The 18,849-nt window shown below is 39.8% G+C and overlaps 1 protein-coding gene across 1 annotated transcript in view; it reads right to left on the minus strand.

Moving 5' to 3' along the window:
• The window catches only part of LOC108637255 (multidrug resistance-associated protein 4-like), a gene marked incomplete at its 5' end in the record, with an annotated part of 34,088 nt that extends 15,745 nt beyond the window's left edge, over positions 1 to 18,343 (minus strand). Inside the window, 2 exon segments of the mRNA XM_018056298.1 lie at positions 3,632 to 3,721; positions 18,311 to 18,343. Of these exon segments, the coding sequence (XP_017911787.1) occupies positions 3,632 to 3,721; positions 18,311 to 18,328 (108 nt within the window).

Genomic DNA, 18,849 nt, shown 5'->3' on the forward strand with positions numbered 1-18,849 from the left:
GCTTCAGCAATATGTGAACTGTGAACTTCCTGATGTTCAAGCTGGTTTTAGAAAAGGCAGAGGAACCAGAGATCAAATTGCCAACATCCGCTGGATCATGAAAAAAGCAAGAGAGTTCCAGAAAAACATCTATTTCTGTTTTATTGACTATGCCAAAGCCTTTGACTGTGTGGATCACAATAAACTGTGGAAAATTCTGAAAGAGATGGGAATACCAGACCACCTGACCTGCCTCTTGAGAAATCTACAGGCAGGTCAGGAAGCAACACTTACAACTGGACATGGAACAACAGACTGGTTCCAAATAGGAAAAGGAGTATGTCAAGGCTGTATATTGTCATCCTGCTTATTCAACTTCTATGCAGAGTACGTCATGAGAAACGCTGGACTGGAAGAAGCACAAGCTGGAATCAAGATTGCCAGGAGAAATATCAATAACCTCAGATATGCAGATGATACCACCCTATGGCAGAAAGTGAAGAAGAACTAAAGAGCCTCTTGATGAAAGTGAAAGAGGAGAGTGAAAAAGTTGGCTTAAAGCTCAACATTCAGAAAACGAAGATCATGGCATCTGGTCCCATCACTTCATGGGAAATAGATGGGGAAACAGTGGAAACAGTGTCAGACTTCATTTTTTGGGGTCCCAAAATCACTGCAGATGGTGACTGCAGATAACAAAACACCAAGGGTGAATGAGTAGCATTTTCCTGATATCCTAAATGCTGGAGCACTTCCAAGATTGCGACCCTGAGTTGTGCTCCTGATGGAGTCCAGTCCCTAGAAAGCAGGATTCTGAGTTAGGATTAAATATGGTATTGGTATTTACCAGCATAAAAGGTATACAAACTGTAAAGGGTAAGATTTGGATTGTGGTGCAAATGGTTGGGTCTTTGTTAAGACTGACATTCTAACTTTGAGGAAATAATCTCACACTCCTGAGTTGGATGACATCACATAATTAATCTGGTTTTTTCCTTTTCCTTAAGGTTGTCCATATCTGCTTCATGATGAATAAGAGTTGTAAGGGGAAGTGTTTTTCATAAAATACTGTTTTCTGAGACACTATATTTATTTATGAATCAGGGATGGTTATGAGAATAATATGAATATCAAGGCCCTCTGTAGTGTAATCATAAAATCAAGATATGAAATATTACAGCGGGAGAAAAGGGCAACAGATGCAGTAGACAATAATAACTAGAAGTTGCAACTGGAGAATCTGAACATATTAGACGATAGCATAATATTACTATTTTATTTCTTAATCAAGATAATTGTGTTAGATTATGCAAGAGAATGTCCTTGAAAAGGACAGAGTGTCTCCTGATGACTGTGATAGACCCAGAATCTGCAACGATGCCTGTTTAAGAAGTTCTCAGAGATATCTGTTGGCTGTGTGAAGACAGAAGTGAATCTCATCATATGACATATTTGTCCCTATAAATTAGAAAGTAAATCCATATAAACAGGTTATGTATAACACTATTATTACGTGTTAAGGGATTATATTCTTATAACAATTAACTAGCTCCAGAATATCACATTATACTGTAAACTGTGGAAAGTATATAAAAAGTTATAATTTGAGGAAAATGGAGCAAATAATACTAATCAAAACTATACATCTCAATATGAAACATTTCAAATCATTTTTGAGGTTGGGAAAATAATGGAATATAGCAAAATTGAGAAACAATAAACTGAACTTATAAGGTACCCTATTTCTATCATCATAAACATTTTTAAAGTAACCTGCTGTGTAATGTATCCAGCAGGTGCCAGCACCTCTCACAGAAGGTTAACATAGATGTCAGGTGCTTCCCACATTTCGTGGGACCTTCTTACTTCTCAAAAAGAAAGGCTGGTGAGGGTTGGAAGGAGACAGGGAAATGCATTCAACAGATGGGGAAGAGCTTTTACTAGAGCAGGGCCAGCAGTAAATGAAGCAAAGGGACAGCCCGTTCACCTAACACAAGGCCCCGGGAAATGGACATGTGAGCTGTCCCACAGCAAGGACTGAACCACGTGGTTCCTGATGCACAGACTGCTGACACCCAGGTTTCTGTATCTTGGTTTCCTGTGTGATGAGACACACCTGTGCCCTAACAGAGACACTATCAATGCTGGATTTGTGTAACACAAAATTTTTTAAAGAAATAAGCCATATTTCTCTAAAATGAAGAAATCAACCAAACATTTAGCACCTATTTATCAAGTGCTGACTTCCCTGGTGGCTCAGACGGTAAAGTGTCTGTCTGCATGCGGTAGATGTGGGTTCAAGCCCTGGGTCGGGAAGATTCCCTGGAGAAGGAAATGGAAATCCACTCCAGTACTCTTGCCTGGAAAATTCCATGGACAGAGGAGCCTGGTAGGCTACAGTCCATGGGGTCGCAAAGAGTTGGACAAGACTGAGTGACTTCACTTTCACATTATCAAGTGCTACTTTTTTTAAATCAAAAGACTGAGCTAGATCCCATGGGAGACTAGAAGTCTGTCTATGGTTTAGAAATCTAAAGTTTCTGCCATCAGTAGAGTCAATTTGCAAAACTAGGACTAATACACAAAATAATTAGTATTGAAATATACAAACCAACAGCAACTTAATAGTCAAATTTTTTTTCATGCAAGGGCAGGGAAATTCAGTGAAGTAGGGCCAGGGGAAACATGACACAAATAACAGGAGCTCCTCTAGAAATTAACGTATCCATGTAAAATCTGAGCCCAAACACCAGGGTTCTGTTACCTGCATTCATGCTGCAGTATTAAAATAATATAATCACCAATAAGTAATCATCATCACATTCCAACCAAATAATTTACTTTTATAAACACTTTCTTATAAAACTTCATAGCATTTTTTTTCCTATCCTTAGTCCATAACTTCATAGCATTTTATTGGAATGATCTTGTTTATCTTTCAGTTAATAATGAAAAACTAGTGTATTCACTTAGATATCCTGCAAGCAGATCCAACCAGTCCATTCTGAAGGAGATCAGCCCTGGGATTTCTTTGGAAGGAATGATGCTGAAGCTGAAACTCCAGTACTTGGGCCACCCCATGCAAAGAGTTGACTCATTGGAAAAGACTCTGATGCTGGGAGGGATTGGGGGCAGGAGGAGAAGGGGATGATAGAGGATGAGATGGCTGGACGGCATCACGGACTCAATGGACGTGAGTCTGAGTGAAATCCAGGACTTGGTGATGGACAGGGAGGCCTGGCGTGCTGTGATTCATGGTGTCGCAAATAGTCGGACACGACTGAGTGACTGAAACTGAACTGAAGGCCAGAGGTATAAAATGAACACTGGAGGGTAATTAGGGTAATTAAATTTACCAGGTCACTCATAGAATTTGATCCCACAGTTTTAATGTCTACTTTAATGTTCTGTTAAGGACAAAATAATGAATCTAGTTGCTTGGGGTTCTATAGAAAAAGCTAAAATGAAAACAAGAGGAATTATATTGTTGGTTTTCATTATCTGTACACACATTTTAGGTATACCCATCTCATCACTCTTCTCCTAGAAAGTAAACAGTTAAAATGGCAAGCTTCCCTTAATTACCTGCAATGCCATGAATGTACACACACAGATACTGATGTTAACAAGTTAATAACATTACATAAATTACCTCTTCTAAGACATCCCACAGTTCCTCCTCCGAATACTTATTATAGGGATCCAGATTTTTCCTCATTGTTCCAGTGAATAAAACAGGTTCCTAAATACCAGAAAATAGTGAATGTTAGTATCTTAATCTCTTTTCATTTTAAACCAATGAAAATACCAAATATCAAAATTTACTGCAATTATTAATATTGAAGTTTCAAATGTATGTTTACAAAACAGTATCTCTAAAATAATTTTCCATTGTACAAAGTGTGCTACAAAAAATCCTCTTCACTATTAAACACTAAAAGAAGAAAGTGTTTAAGAAGTATTTTCATCTTAAGAAAAAAAAAACTGAAGAAAAGAAAGGAAAATTTGATTTTTTTTTAAAGTTGCCATCTGGTAATAAATATATGCTTAAACACACACACAAACTGACATTATAATCACAGGAGGAAGTTTACAGCAAGATCTATATAAATTAAGTATCAATCCTGGTGTGACTGGGAAACATCAACTGCATGATTAGTTGAGGTTTGTGCTTCAAAGCAAAACCATTCAATATTTATACTTTGGCAATGAAGAATAAACTAGGCTATTTTCCCCATTGGTCAGACTGTCTTCTAGGATCTGGAATCTCTCCCCAGGTATGAATGGAACATTCCCTCATGTTCAAAGAGAACGTCAGCTCCTGGGGCCTGAGGCACCTCTGTCCATGGAGAGATCACCTCTGATTCTGCATCAGCTGGTCCCCACGTTCTCTCACCTGTGCATCAGGATGACCTGCCTCACAGAACCTCGTTCCTAACTTCAAGGCCAGAAGGACCTGAAACCCACTGTGATGTGAGCCATCATAAAACTGTTTAAATAGCTTTTCCTATTCATCATCAGGAGGAGCCACACATAAATTACACTGGAAACACACCTCCTGAGTTTCAAGAGAGAATGTTGTACATAAGCTCATGTAGACAATTTACATTTTCTTCTGGAAGGCTCTAGTAAGCCGGTCATAAGAATATGGGCAGCAGAGAAGAGCCCAACAGGCTCCTTTCAGTGAAGGGGGCAGGACAAGGGGAGGCACAGGTGTGGGAACAAGAGGAGACCTGACTCTTCCAAAAGTGCCCGGAACTGCTCGGAATCACCAGCCTCAAATCCCACCTGGCCTTGGGGCTGGACTTTCCTCCTAACTTCATAAAAGCCTGAGAAGAAAGATGGAGAAGAAAAATATTTCTTTTCTTTAGTCATGATGAAGAATGACAATCAGAGAGCCTCCCTATTGTCTCAGTTTTAAGTCTAATGAATGCAGAAGGCACAGGACAGTGTGCCACCAAAAGAGATATATCCCTAAGGAAAGTCCCAAATTAAAAATATACTATGTAGGGAGCTTCATTTGCACAAAGTTGACTAAGTGACTGATAAGCCCACAAAGCATTGAAAATCACTGGACATACAACATTCCAAGATGATTATTGAACTGAAAAATCCAGAGACTCAAATTTAAAGTCTCCCTTAAAACTCTTGAATTTAGGAACAAAGATTAACAACCACCTAAGCAATAGTAAGAGTTCCTTGTCAGGAGAATAACCATCATTGTACCCCAGATTTTTATAAAAACTTTTTACTCTTTGTAATTTTCAACCCTAAGTGTCCCCTATGCAGGCTATTTCTCATCTTTTAGCTGTATCTATGAAGTTTACACAAACAACCGGCGAGGTGAGGGGAGGCTGGTCCCCAATATTCCTCACCCTTCTCTTCTCCATCCTCCCTCCATTATCTAGATCTTTTCAAGTAAGCAGGTACTCCCTGAATGTAATTTCAACTGGCGTTCTTCCTGGGGAATATACTTAGCTACTGCAGATCGTGAGAACAAAGGATGTATACACTTCAACTCCCTGTTGCGTTTAAGGAAATTATTTAGGAAAATCTTTCATTTTTGCTTTTTCCTGAAACTTTGAATATAAATTGAGGAGTACTTCTTAGGAACACAGTATTCATCTTTTAAAGTTCCCCCAAGGAATAATGGTCTATGTCCCGACTCCCCTGTCTCTGGTTCCTACTCAGGTCCTTGCTGCTATCACACCTCCCCCAGTTCTGACCTGTTCATGGCAGGACCAACAATGATGGGGATAAGCCTGGGGGAGAGAGAAAGAGATAACCCCAGAAGCTTGCTGCTGTTCCGAGGTTCACAGGTAACAGGGATTCGCGGAACATGATGTGGGCCTGGCTCACCTGAGTGGGGCAACTCAAAGAAACAGGACTGGGCTCCCCCTTCTGCAGAGTCTGCTCTCAGCTTCCCAGGTTTTAAATCAGGGTGTTGACACACAAGTATCACTGCTTGCTACTCATTTGAGGGGAAGAGAGATGTACATTTTCTGCACTTAGACAAGTTAGTTTCAAGTAACCAAACCAACAGACTTTTCTCCATCTCTAAGCCAACAAGACACTGTAAAGACAAAGGGCTCTTGGCTGGGGAGGGGTAAGATTTTGAATATCTTCTCCTGACACTTATTAGTCCATAACACATAAATGAAAAAAACCATTTCAAAACTGATATTCTCCAAATGAGACTCAAAACAGGAGGAGTTGTATCTTCCAACTTTACTAAACTTTTGTTATGTTTTGGGGAAACTATTTCATGAGAATCTCATTCAGTTTAACTAACATTTATTGAAAAAAATAAATTTGGAGTCAGTTCTAAGTTCTGATTCAACTTCTCATTAGTTATTAAACTCAGAGTAAATTATTTATCTTTCCAAGACAGTTCCATTACTGGAAACTAAGGTTAGCCTTGCAAGGTTGCTGTGACAATCTGAAACAACAATGAAGTTCCTGATGTGATGCTAACATGGACCAGGAGCCCAGCCCAACAGGCAGAAAGGCAGGGACAGTGTCTGTCAAACTTCAGATGTAGTCAGTGGATTATGAAATTAATTTTGTGCATAATGATCATCATTTTGTCTTTTATATGAAGTAGAACAGAACTGGCATCACAGAAAATATCAGAGCACAGAGCAATAGGAATGTTGTTTTATGGCATTTTTGTTTCTCTGTGTATGTGTGTGTGTGCATGCACACGAAATCATGATATGAAGCAGTTCTATCAAGGACCACAGTTAACAGCCACCTGAAGTCTTGCATAAGCAGAGTAATTCGCTTCTCAGCCTCTGGAGTTGGGAATCTCTTTAAATTTACTTTGAACCCTATTAGTATATTTTGGAAATTAATACATTGCTGATCATGTCATTTGCAAATATTTTATTCTTTTCCATAGGTTGTCTTTTTGTTTTTTTTTTTTTTTTTTTAATGGCTTCCTTCATGCTATGCTTTTAAGTTTAACCAGGTCTCATTTGTTTATTTTTGCTTTGCTTCCATTACTTTTGGGATCAGGTCCAAAAAAAAAAAAAAAAAATAGCGCTGTGATTTATGTCAAAGAGTATTCTGCCTATGTGTTCCTCTAAGATCTTGTCTTACTAAGTATCTTGTCTTATAGGTCTTTGCTCATTTATTCATTCTTATTTTATTTTATTTTTTGTATGATACTAGAGAATGTTCTAATTATTTCTTCTACATGCAGTCATGCAGATTTCCCCACACTATTTATTGAAGAGACTGTCTGTTCTTTATTACATATTGTTACCTCTTTTGTCTTAGATTAACTGACCACAAGTGTGTGGGTTTATTTCTGGGTTTTCTATCCTGTTCCATTAATCTATGCACCTGGTTTCTGTGACAGTAACATACTTTTTCATTATTGTAACTTTGTAATATAGTCTGAAATCAGGGACTGTGATTCCTCCAGCTGTGTTCTTCTTTCTCAAGATTGTTTTGGCTATTTGCAGTCCTTTCTGTTTCCATACAAATTTTTTAAATTTTTTTTTTGTTCTAGTTTTGTGAAAAATACCACTAGCAATTTGATAGAGGTTGCATTAACTCTGTAAATTGTCTTGGGTAGTATGGTTATTTTTAACAATATTGAATCTTTCAATCCAAGAATACATTTTATCTTTTCATCTGTTTGTATCACCTTGAATTACTTTCATCAGTGTCTTACAGGTTTTGTATACAGGCCTTTTACCTTCTTAGGTAGGTTTATTCTGTTTGTTTGTTTGTTTGTTTTTCCTCTGATGTGATGTCAATGGGATTGTTTCCTTAATTTCTCTTTCTGATACTTTGTTTCTAGTCTATATAAATACAGTCAATATCTGTATAAACAATGGCTTATACAGCTCAATATCAAAGAAACAAACAACCTAATCAAAAAATGCAAAGAAGACTTAAATAGGCATTTCTCCAAAGTTATACAAATGGTCACAGACCCATGAAAAGATACTCAGCATCACTAATTATTCAGTTCAGTCACTCAGTCATGTCGACTCTTTGTGACCCCATGAACTGCAGCATACCAGGCTTCCTTATCCATCACCAACTCACAGAGCTTGCTCAAACTCATGTCCATCGAGTTGGTGATGCCATCCAACCATCTCATCCTCTGACGTCTCCTTCTCTTCTCACCTTCCATTTTTCCCAACATCAGGGTCTTTTCTAAGGAGTCAGTTCTTCGCATCAGGAGGCCAAAGTATTGGAACTTCAGCTTCAGCATCAGTCCTTCCAATGAATATTTAGGACTGATTTCCTTTAGGATTCACTGGTTTGATCTCCTTGCAGTCCAAGGGACTCTTAAGAGCCTTCTCCAACACCACAGTTCAAAAGCATCAATTATTCTATGCTGAGTTTTCTTTATATTCACTAATTATTAGAGAAATGCAGATCAAAACTACAATGAAGTATCACCTCACACTGGTTAGAATGACCATCATTTAACATCTACAAATAATAAATGCTGGAGAGGGTGTGGAGGAAAGGGGACCTTCCCACGCTGTTGGTGGGAATGTAAATTGGTGCAGCTGGTACGGAAAACAATATGGAGGTTCCTTAAAGAATTGAAAACGAGTTACTGTGTGATCCAGCAATTCCCCTTCTCAGCAAATATCTGGAAAACATAAAAACCTTAATTCAAAAAGAGACATGCACCCCAGTTTTCACAACTTTTCTATTTATAACAGCCAAGGTATGTCCATGGACAGATGAATGGATAAAGATATGATGTACATACACACACACACACACACAGGAATATTATTCAGCCATAAAAAGAATGAAATAATGCCATTTGCAGCAACATGGATGAACCTAGAGATTATGAGACTAAGTGAAATAAGTCAGCAAAGAAAGACAAATATCATATGTGATCACTTATATGTGGAATCTTAAAAATGGATAGAAATGAACTTATTTACAACACAGAAACAGATTCACAAACATAGAAAACAAACTAATGGTTACCAAAGAGGAGAGTGGAGGAGAAGGATAAGTTAAAAATCTGTGCTTAAAAAATACATACTACTACTTTGCTGTACAATTGGAACGCTGTGAAAAAATAATCAGACACACACAAAATCTGACTCCTGGCTCTGCCCCTTACTTGATAAGTGGGACAAGCCCCCCGGGCCTCAGTTTTTAAATCTGTTACGTAGGATAACTATAGAATTGTGAGGATTAAGCAGGAAATGATAGGATAAGGGGTTAAACATGTTAATGATCCCACAAATGTTAGGAATTCTTATCAGTACTTGTCAGGGACTTTAATAAGCACAGAGGAGCAGAAATGAGAGCTACATCTCTGTATCCTCAAGGAGATCCTCAAGGAGAGGGAGAAAATAGCCAAGAGTATGGGGAGGGCTGAGAAAAAAGGCCAGAGGTCTTGGTCGAGGACTGGTAAGTAGCAATGTGTACAAGGTGGTGGTCAGGAAAGAAGCTGCTGGGAGGGGAAAATGAAATCAAAGTACAAGAAAGTGTCATTCTCTCTTCTTGCTTTTGGTGGAAACGTTAGATACATTTCTCTGTTACGCCTTCCCACAAATTCCTATTGTGTTCTTTTGATTTTTGTTTCTTTGCTCTACTATTTATATTTATACAAACAATTCAGTTTATATTATAAATAATATAAAGAAAATCACCAAGCACCATAAAGAGTAAAGTCATTCCAGAAAGTATTACTCTTTTTACATAAGCAGAAATAATATTCAAAGGTCAGTAACCCAATCATTAAGAATAATAACAGATCCTGATGACTGAGCATTCCCAAGAATCAGGCATGGGCACAAACCTTATCTTACCCAGTTGTGTGTGCTAAGTTGCTTCAGTCATGTCAGACTCTTTGCTACCCCATGGATTCATAGCCCACCAGGCTCATCTGTCCAAGGGATCTTCCAGTCAAGAATACGGGAGTAGGTTGCTGTGCCCTCTTCCAGCAGACCTTCCTGACCCAGGGATTGAACCTGCATCTCTTATGTCTCCTGCATTGGCAGGCAGGTCCTGTACCACTAGCACCACTTGGGAAGTCCAGATACATCTTCACAACACATCTGTGTGGCAATGATTCCCAGACCTGGTTTAAAGATGAAGACACTGAAGTCTGGAAGCTGAGTGATGTCATCAAGGCCCCACAGCTCTCTGAGGCAGAGCAAGAATAAATATGTGGGTCCCATTGACACTCGGTCTACACAAACATTCTATCCCTGGCTGCCTCTGGAATGATTTCCTGGGAACTATGCACATTGCAATTTCTCTACAGATACTCCCTCTTTTATCAACCAATATTGTACCTTAGAGACAAAGGCATACAGAGAGGAACCTACATGTATACAAAGCTTGGCACTATTTTGTAAGGATGCTCTCTGGAGTGCGTACATTGAACATGCTCAAAGGAAGGGTGGAAATCAACAGAAAAGAACAGAACCATGTTGATGCAAAGTCATGTTTAGTCTTTGCTCAGATGTGCTTCCAAACATTATTGGCAGAGCCAAGGATCTTCTAATGTTATTTCTTTATTTACTGAGCTATTTCATGTACACAAGCATACAACTTTTTCCAATTAAGAAGCTTTAAAAATAAGGCAGGGCATGTTTATAAAGCTTTGCATCAAAGGAAAGGAAAGGACTTTACAGACACGCCCTTTATTTCTACTAACTAATCTCACTTGGCCATTTAAGAGATGAGTACCATCAAAACATAAAACTTGGGAATCTAAACTCATTTATTTTCTACTGTAACTACAAGTCATGAATCTAATAGCCAGAGGGAACCTTTAAATATGGAGACTGAATGTGCTAAAAAGCACATTTAAAAAAAAAATTTTAATGTGGTAAAATACACATTAACTTTACTAGCTTACTACCTATAAGTGCACAGTTTAGTGGTAATAAATACATTTACACTGTTGTACAGCAATCAGCATCATCCAGCCACAGAACTCCTTTCATCTTTCAGAACTGAAACTCTGTACCCATTAAACAACAACGCTCCACTCCCCGCAGCTCCTGGTACCCACCATTCGACTTCCTGTCTCCATGAATTTAGTACTCTAGGTGCCTTATATTAGTAGAATCATACTGTGTTTATCCTTTGTGACTGGCTTATTTCACTTAATTTCCTCAAGGTTCATCTGTGTTGTACCACAAGTCAGAATTTCCTTCGTTTCTAAGGCTGAATAATACTCCACTGTATACACATATGCACCACATTTTGTTTATCGATTCATCTGTCAATGGACCTTTGGGTGCCTCCACCTTTTTGCTACTGAGAATAATGCTGCTATGAACATGCATGTACAGGTATCACTTGAAGATCTTTCTTTCAATTCTTTTGGGTTTATACTCCAAAGCACAATTGCTAGATCATATAATAATTCTATCTTTAACTTTTTCAAGAAATGGCCAACCTGTTTTCCGCAGTGGTTGCAATATCTTATATTCCTACCAACAGCAAACAAGGATTCTAATTTCTCTACATTCTTGCCAATACTGCCAACCCATTTTTTTTTCTTTCTCCCTTTCATTTTTCTTTTTTGATAGCTGTCTTAAGGGGTGCGAGGTGGCATTTCACTGTAGTCTGTAAAGCTATATCTTGGTTTCAAAAGTACTTAGACAGACACATTACCATATGTAAAATTAGATAGCCAGTGGAAATTTGCTGTATGATGCAAGGAGCTCAAATTCAGTGCTCTGTGATAACCCAGAGGGGTGGGATGAGGTGGGAGGTTGGAAGGAGGTTCAAGAGGGAGGGACATATGTATACTTATGGCTGATCCATGTTGATATACAGCAGAAACCAAAACGATATTGCAAAGCAATTATCCTTCAATTAAAAAAAATTAATTAGAAAAAAACAAGAGTACTTAGTGTAATTCCAGGTATTTTAGAGGCCACCGGTAGGTAGCTATAGCTGTACTCAGTCATAAGACCCAAGCCCACGTTCTCCTTCCCTTTGGGTGCCATGCTGAAATGCTTCCTAATAAATAGGCATTTCAGGGCACATTACACCCACATTCCAGGAAGCACATTTGCCTGGCTCTTTGTGTCTCATCTCTTCTCTGTTTCCCATCTCAAGAGGGTGTTTTTCTGAGCTTTGTTTGATAGGCAGCTATTATGGAGTACAAAAATAAAATATCAATATTAAAAAAAAGAAAAACAGCAAGTCTTTCAAAACAGAGGGAAGGATGGAAGATCGGGACACCTGGCCTACATTGCCCTTGGCTATGTACCTGGACACAATCAAGGACAGAAATGGTGAAGGCCTAACTGAAGCAGAAGAGATCAAGAAGAGATGAAAAGACTACACAGAAGAACTGTACAGAAAGGACCTTAATAACACGGATAATCACCATGCTGTGGTCAGTCTCCCAGAGCCAGACGTTCTGGAGTGTGAAGTCAAGTGGGCCTTAGAAGGCATCACTATGAACAAAGCCTGGCTTCCCAGGCAGCGCTAGTAGTAAAGAATCCATCTACCAATGCAGGAGACATAAGGGACATGGGTTTGACCCCTGGGTCGGGAAGGTCCCCTGGAGGAGGGCATGGCAACCCACTCCAGAATTCTTACCTGGAGAATCCCATGGACTGTAGCCTGGTGGGTTACAGTCCATAGCATCTGCAGAGGGTCAGACATGACTGAAGCGACTTGGCATGCACAAACAAAGCTAGTGGAGGCAAGGGAATTCCAGTGGAGCTATTAAAATCCTAAAAGATCATGCTATCAAAGTGCTGCAACTCAGTATGTCAGCACATTCGGAAAACCCAGCAGTGGCCACAGGACTGGAACAAAGCCAATTCTCATCCCAGTTCCCAAGAAGGGCAGTACTAAAGAATACTCAAACTACTGGACAATTACACTCATCTTCCACTCTAATAAGGTTATGCTCAAAATTCTTCATGCTGGGCTGCAGTGTTACATGAACCAAGAACTTCGAGATGTCCAAGCTGGGTTTAGAACAGGCAGAGGAACCAGAGATCAAATTGCCAACATTCGCTGGATCATAGAGAAAGCAAAGGAATTCCAGAAAAACATCTACCTCTGTTTCATTGACTATACTAAAACCTCTGACTGTGTGATCATAACAAACTGTGGAAAACTCTTAAAGAGATGGGAATACCAGGCCATCTTACCTGTCTCTTAAGAAACCTATATGCAGGTCGAGAAGCAACAGTTAAAACACTGCATGGAACAATTGACGGGTTCAGGATTGAGAAAGGAGCACAACAAAGCTGTTTATTGTACCCTGTTTATTTAACTTATATGCTGAGAACATCATGAGAAATGCCAGGATGGATGAGTTTCAGCTGGAATCAAGACTAGCAGGAGAAACATAAACAGCTTCAGATATTTGGATGATACCACTCTAATGGCAGAAATAGAAGAGGAACTAAAAAACCTCTTGATGAGGGTGAAGGGAAAGAGTGACAAGGCCAGCTTAAAAGTAAATATTAATAAAACTAAGATTATGGCTTCTAGCCCCATCATGGCCTATAGAAGGGGAAAAGGTGGAAGCAGTGACAGATTTCTGCTTCTTGGGCTCTAAAATCACTATGGCTGGTGACTACAGCCATGAAATTAGAGAATGACTGCTTCTTGGCAAGAAAGCTATGACAAACCTGGACAGTGTGTTAAAAAGCAGACATCACTTTGCTGACAAAGGTCTGTCTAGTAAAAGTTATGGTCTTTCCAGTGGTCATGCATTGTTGTCAGATCTGTACCATAAAGAAAGGAGAGCACCAAAGAATTGATGGTTTCCAACTGTGGTGTTGGAGAAGACTCTTGAGAGTCCTTTGAACTGCAAGGAGTTCAAACCAGTCAATCTTAGAGGAAATCATCCCTGAATACTCACTGGAAGGACTGATGCTGAAGCTGAACTCCAATACTTTGGCCACCTGATAAAAACAGCTGACTCATTGGAAAAGACCCTGATGCTGGGAAAGACTGAAAGCAGAAGAAGAGGGCAACAGAGGGTGAGATGCCTGGATGGCATCACCATATGAAACGGACATGAACTTGGGCAAACTCTGGGAGATGGTGAGGTCCTTGGGGTCGTGAAGAGTCAGACACACCTGGGCAACTGCACAACAACAGTACACCTGGAGGACAGTAATTGCTCAGTAAATAGTCACTAAAGTATGTTGAGTGGATAAATCATAAGGAAAGACAGGAGCTTCTACTGTGCATATAATTCAATTTCCAACACACTCTCTGAAAGTCACACTTCTTTAAGAAGCAGAAGAAAAGAAAACAGAATCAGAGCTGAGGGAGAGACGGTCAATTCAATGCTGCACCATCACAGCAGCCACACATTGGGTCTCAGTGTGAAGCACTCTATACCATGCACTGATCTATTTTGTCATCAGAACAGCTGCCGGGAGCCAGCGTGAGGAATCCCGACCGTGACAAGGTCATGAGGAAGGAAGCCTGACAAAACGCAAGGACATTATCAGGCTTCAGGGGTTCCCCTTGGAATTTCCTGAGCATGTAGCCCAAAAACCAAATCTGCCGGCCTTTGTACTCTGCTTTTCCCCTGATCTTTCTATAACCCAAATCTGATCTATAGCTTTCAGATGACAAGTAACCATCTAATCTTTGCTCGAATACCTCCAGCAACGGGGAGCTCACTACTCACCAAGGTTTTAAACTCTCTCTTACCCTTTTCCTCTACAGCATTCCCATCCTGCATACCACTTTCTCTAATCCCACCAACTCATTTTCAGTAGTGTGTGTTGGCCAGGAGCTGGGCCAGTCTTTCCCAGCAATGCAAGAAACATCTGTTCTAGTGTCTAACAACCCTGATATTTTATTCCTTGAATTAAAAAATCTTTTAATAGCTTAGAAGCTGCAATTTTCTGCACCCAAAAAGCTAGATCACTAGATCTAAATCCTCTGGGGCTCCTAGCTTGAGAAGTCAAGGTTTTTCTGTCTGATAATAAGGTAAAAGCAAAAGGGGTGCTATTCTTTGACGTTTATTAAATTCTACAGTTTTAGCAGGCGGCAAGATCAAAACTTTAGTTTCTCTAGTATAATCAGAGTCTACTACACCAGACACCACCCACGATTTTTATTTATTATTTTTAAAGAAAGCGCACTACATCCTAGCACAAGTCTGACAATGTCCTCAGGCAGGGGGCTAGCCACTCCCTTTGGAATCTGAGCAAGGGTCACATCAGGGGTTAATATTGTTGCCTGGTGGAGTTCAGGTCTAGTCCTGAGCTGCTGCTGCTGCTGCTGCTGCTGCTGCTGCTGCTGCTGCTGCTGCTGCTAAGTCCTGGGGTTAACTGGCATGGCTTTTTGTCTCTGTTTAGCAGGACATTGCCAGCAAAAATGTTCTATTTGGCCTCAAGAGAAACATTTTGTACTTGTAAAATCCTTCTTATTACGATTATTTTTCTTTCTTTTTCTCTTTTTCTCTTCCTTTTCTCTTTTTTTTTCCCTTGGGTGAGCCCCCCCACCCCAAGGGGATTTTTTGCAAGGAGTATGTTCTGTTTTAAAAGCTCTTTTTGCTCAAAAATATTCTCAGTATCCTTTTCAACCTTAAGCAATGTTCTGGGAGGCTTTGGATGCAAAGTGAGGAGTTTTTAAGCCGTAGGGAGGCACAAGCAGAGGTTGCAGTGGTCCCTTAAATAAGAAAATGTTGGATAAATTTTTAAAGGTTTCCATAGAGAGGGAGGGGGCTCTCCAGGGCGCTTGGCTGCTGCGTCCTGTAAGCACTCTCTTTCCTCAGGAGGAAGAGTACAGTCTCCCTCCTTTTCTTTGCCAAAGGCAGAAAATATGATCTGTGTAGAAGGTGGAGACCCACTACCATCCACCACTATAGCCTTTCCCATAGGCTAATTAGCAGCCTCATGACGGGGGTCCAGAACATTTCTAATAATATTCCACAGAGCAAAAGCATTTACAGGCACATGCAAAGTATAATAAGTTTTTAGCTGTTTTCCTAGCTTCACCCAAGTATCTAAATCCCTTTTTTTTGGAAACCAAGGACATTGCTCTTGTAACACTAGCCTTTTTATCTTTGATTTATCTTTTGTTTAACAGTTGCTAAATTACTTCTATAAAGAGTTGTCATTCTTTTGACTCATTGTTACCCGTGTCAGAAAATTAAGATTTACAGAAAAGTCTGCCTTAACAAAGGTTTTACCTTGGCTAAGGGGGGTTTTCTTTTCAACCCTAAAAAAGCAGGTTTCTTTCAAACCTTAGAAAGCAGGTTTGTTTTGACTCTTAGAAAGCAGGTTTGTTTCAACCCTTAAACTGGGTTTCTTTTAACCATTCAACTGGGTTTCTTTCAACCCAAAACTTCCCATCCCTCTTTCCCTATCTATCTTATGCAGGGGGGTCCGCTACACCCTGAGTGGGGTCCTAGCCATCCTGAAAACTGCACACTGGGGGAGACCTACCTTCGAATAGCCTGTTCCAGGTGCCACTTGCCAGGGTCCAGCCCCAGTGGATCCAGGGAATTCAAAGCGTGGATGGCGTAGGCGAGGAGAACTTATTTATTTATTAATATAAGATTAGATTAGGGAGAAATAGTGTAGTAGGAAAATTAAGTGGAGAAAGGAGGCTGAATAACTTGGTTTATGTGGGAAGCCAATAAAGTTCCAGACAAGGAGCTTGCACCATCTATGTTAGGCCACCAGCGTCCTCTTGAATATCGGAGGTTTGCCCCGCCTTGGGCTCCCCCTTGCGTGGATCTTAAAAGCCGGGACAAGTAAGTAGACATGGTGAACCTCCACGCCGCAGATGGGAATCAGCCAGAAATTAGAGAGGAGACACAGGGGAAACCAGTCCAGTGACTGTCCCGTCCTCTATTGTTCAGAAGGCCTTTTATACTTTTTGATGATACATAGAGATCAATGGGTAACACAAAGTTATGCAGCATTAGCAGCCCAGACTCTTATCAAACCAGGCTTTTCTCTCTGTATACCTAGTTGTTTACACAAGTCTTAGGTAATTTACATCATCTTCCGGCCAAAAGGCCAATTAACATTTTACAGCCTTTTTTCTGATAAGGGTTTGTCAACCAGAAGACTTATTTGTGTTGATCTTCGCAAAGTCTGGTGCCACTCTCAGAAAGCACTAAATAAAGTTACATTCTTACATAGCAAAGATACAGCAATTCATAACAAGTAAAAGGAGTACAGTGATTTACAACAAAAGAAAAGTAATTAACTCAAAAGTCTAGTGTTGCTAACATCAAAACTATTATATATCTTTTTCCATAACCCATTTACATTGATTAACATCCTCCCAGGTGCCTAAAAGATAAAGAATATGGAGGCCTGGCAGCAATCATTGAGTCAACAGTGAAATCCTGTCACCAATATGATTTTTAGCTCTTTAGAAAAGGCTCTGTATCTTTAAGATGCTTTTAAGCTTTGGGTTGGGGGCTGTAAGCAATTCACAAGCTGTAAGAGGTCCAGGGAACATGTTAGGCAAGCTAGAGAGCTATCAGATGGGTTTAACTGAAACATCCCTTTCAAATGCAGAAGACTAAAGCCCTGATTTGACTTTTTCCAGAGAATATCAGAAGAGTGGAAAAGCAGAATACAAAGGCGGCAGATTTTGGTTTTGGGGTACATGCTCAGGAAATTCCAGGGGGAACCCCTGAAGCCTGATCACATCCTTGCGTTTTGTCAGGCTTCCTTCCTCATGACCTTGTCATGGGCGGGATTCCTTACTCTGGCTCCTGCAAACAGCTCGAAGGGTTGGTATTATTAGCTGCCCTATAAGACAGAAAACTGAGGAGCACAGAGGCGGAATTTCAAATCCCTTTATCTTCCTCACTATTCTGTACTGACTGCCTGAGAAAATTATTATATTAATGGCTGATTGTAAAAGTCCCCTATAGCATCCATACACTCTGTAATTCTCAAAGCCCACAGTTTCACAGAACAACTCTCCAGGGACATAATCAACTTTGAAAAGATGTCTTCATTTCCTACAGCAAAGCTCTATCTGGAAGACACTTAAAATTCACATTCCCAAAAAAAAAAAAAAAAAATCACATTTCCCTATAGGAACCTCTGCAGCACTAAACAAACAATTTACTCTTTTGTTCTCAGAATTATGTGGTTATGAGTGGATAAAATTGTGGAACCTGAGGAAGTCTGAGTCCAGAAATCCATCTCAGTAAATTATTAAATCACATGTACATAAAAGCAACAATAAAGAAATAAAACCTAGTATATGATGAAGTATCTGTTGAAAATGCCTGCTGCTAAAAATATGCTCTACTAGGGTATAAAGGATTAACCCTTTCATTTAATTTGAAAAAAATAAAAAATGAGTAAACTCAGGTGGCTTATGAAAAGAACATGTGAGTGCATACCTGAAGTGCAACTGACATTTTCTTCCTTAAATCGTGAAGTCCAATATTAGTTGTTCAGAGCCCATCAATGCAAATACGACCTTCAGGTTCTGACAATCTAAAAAGGGCAGCGATGAGGGAACTTTTTCCAGCCCCTGTTCTTCCTACAATGCCAACCTGTAAAGAAATACAGAAGAGAGTAAGAATTAACAAAACACAACAAAGCTGGGAGAAATGTTGGTTATTGATGATGAATTTTAAAAGTTCTATATAAAGAGTAGTCTATAAGTTTCTCAGTCACTGCACTGTTGACACTGTGGGCCAGATAATGCATTCTTGGGGGAAGAGGCCTTGTCCTGTATATTGTAGGACGTTAGCAATAGCCTTGAACTCTACCCACTAGATACCAGTAGTACCCCCTAAATAAACTGTGGCAACCAAAATTTCAGACACTGACAACTGTTCCCTGGTTGAGAGCCCCCTAGTCCAGGAAAAGTTAAAAATGGCAATCTGCTGGGCAGTGAAAGCCAGCGATCTCCTAAGTGTTCCATAAGAAGTCA

This window comes from Capra hircus, chromosome 12 (genome assembly GCF_001704415.2).
Source record: "Capra hircus breed San Clemente chromosome 12, ASM170441v1, whole genome shotgun sequence".
In the NCBI taxonomy this organism is placed as follows: domain Eukaryota; kingdom Metazoa; phylum Chordata; class Mammalia; order Artiodactyla; family Bovidae; genus Capra; species Capra hircus.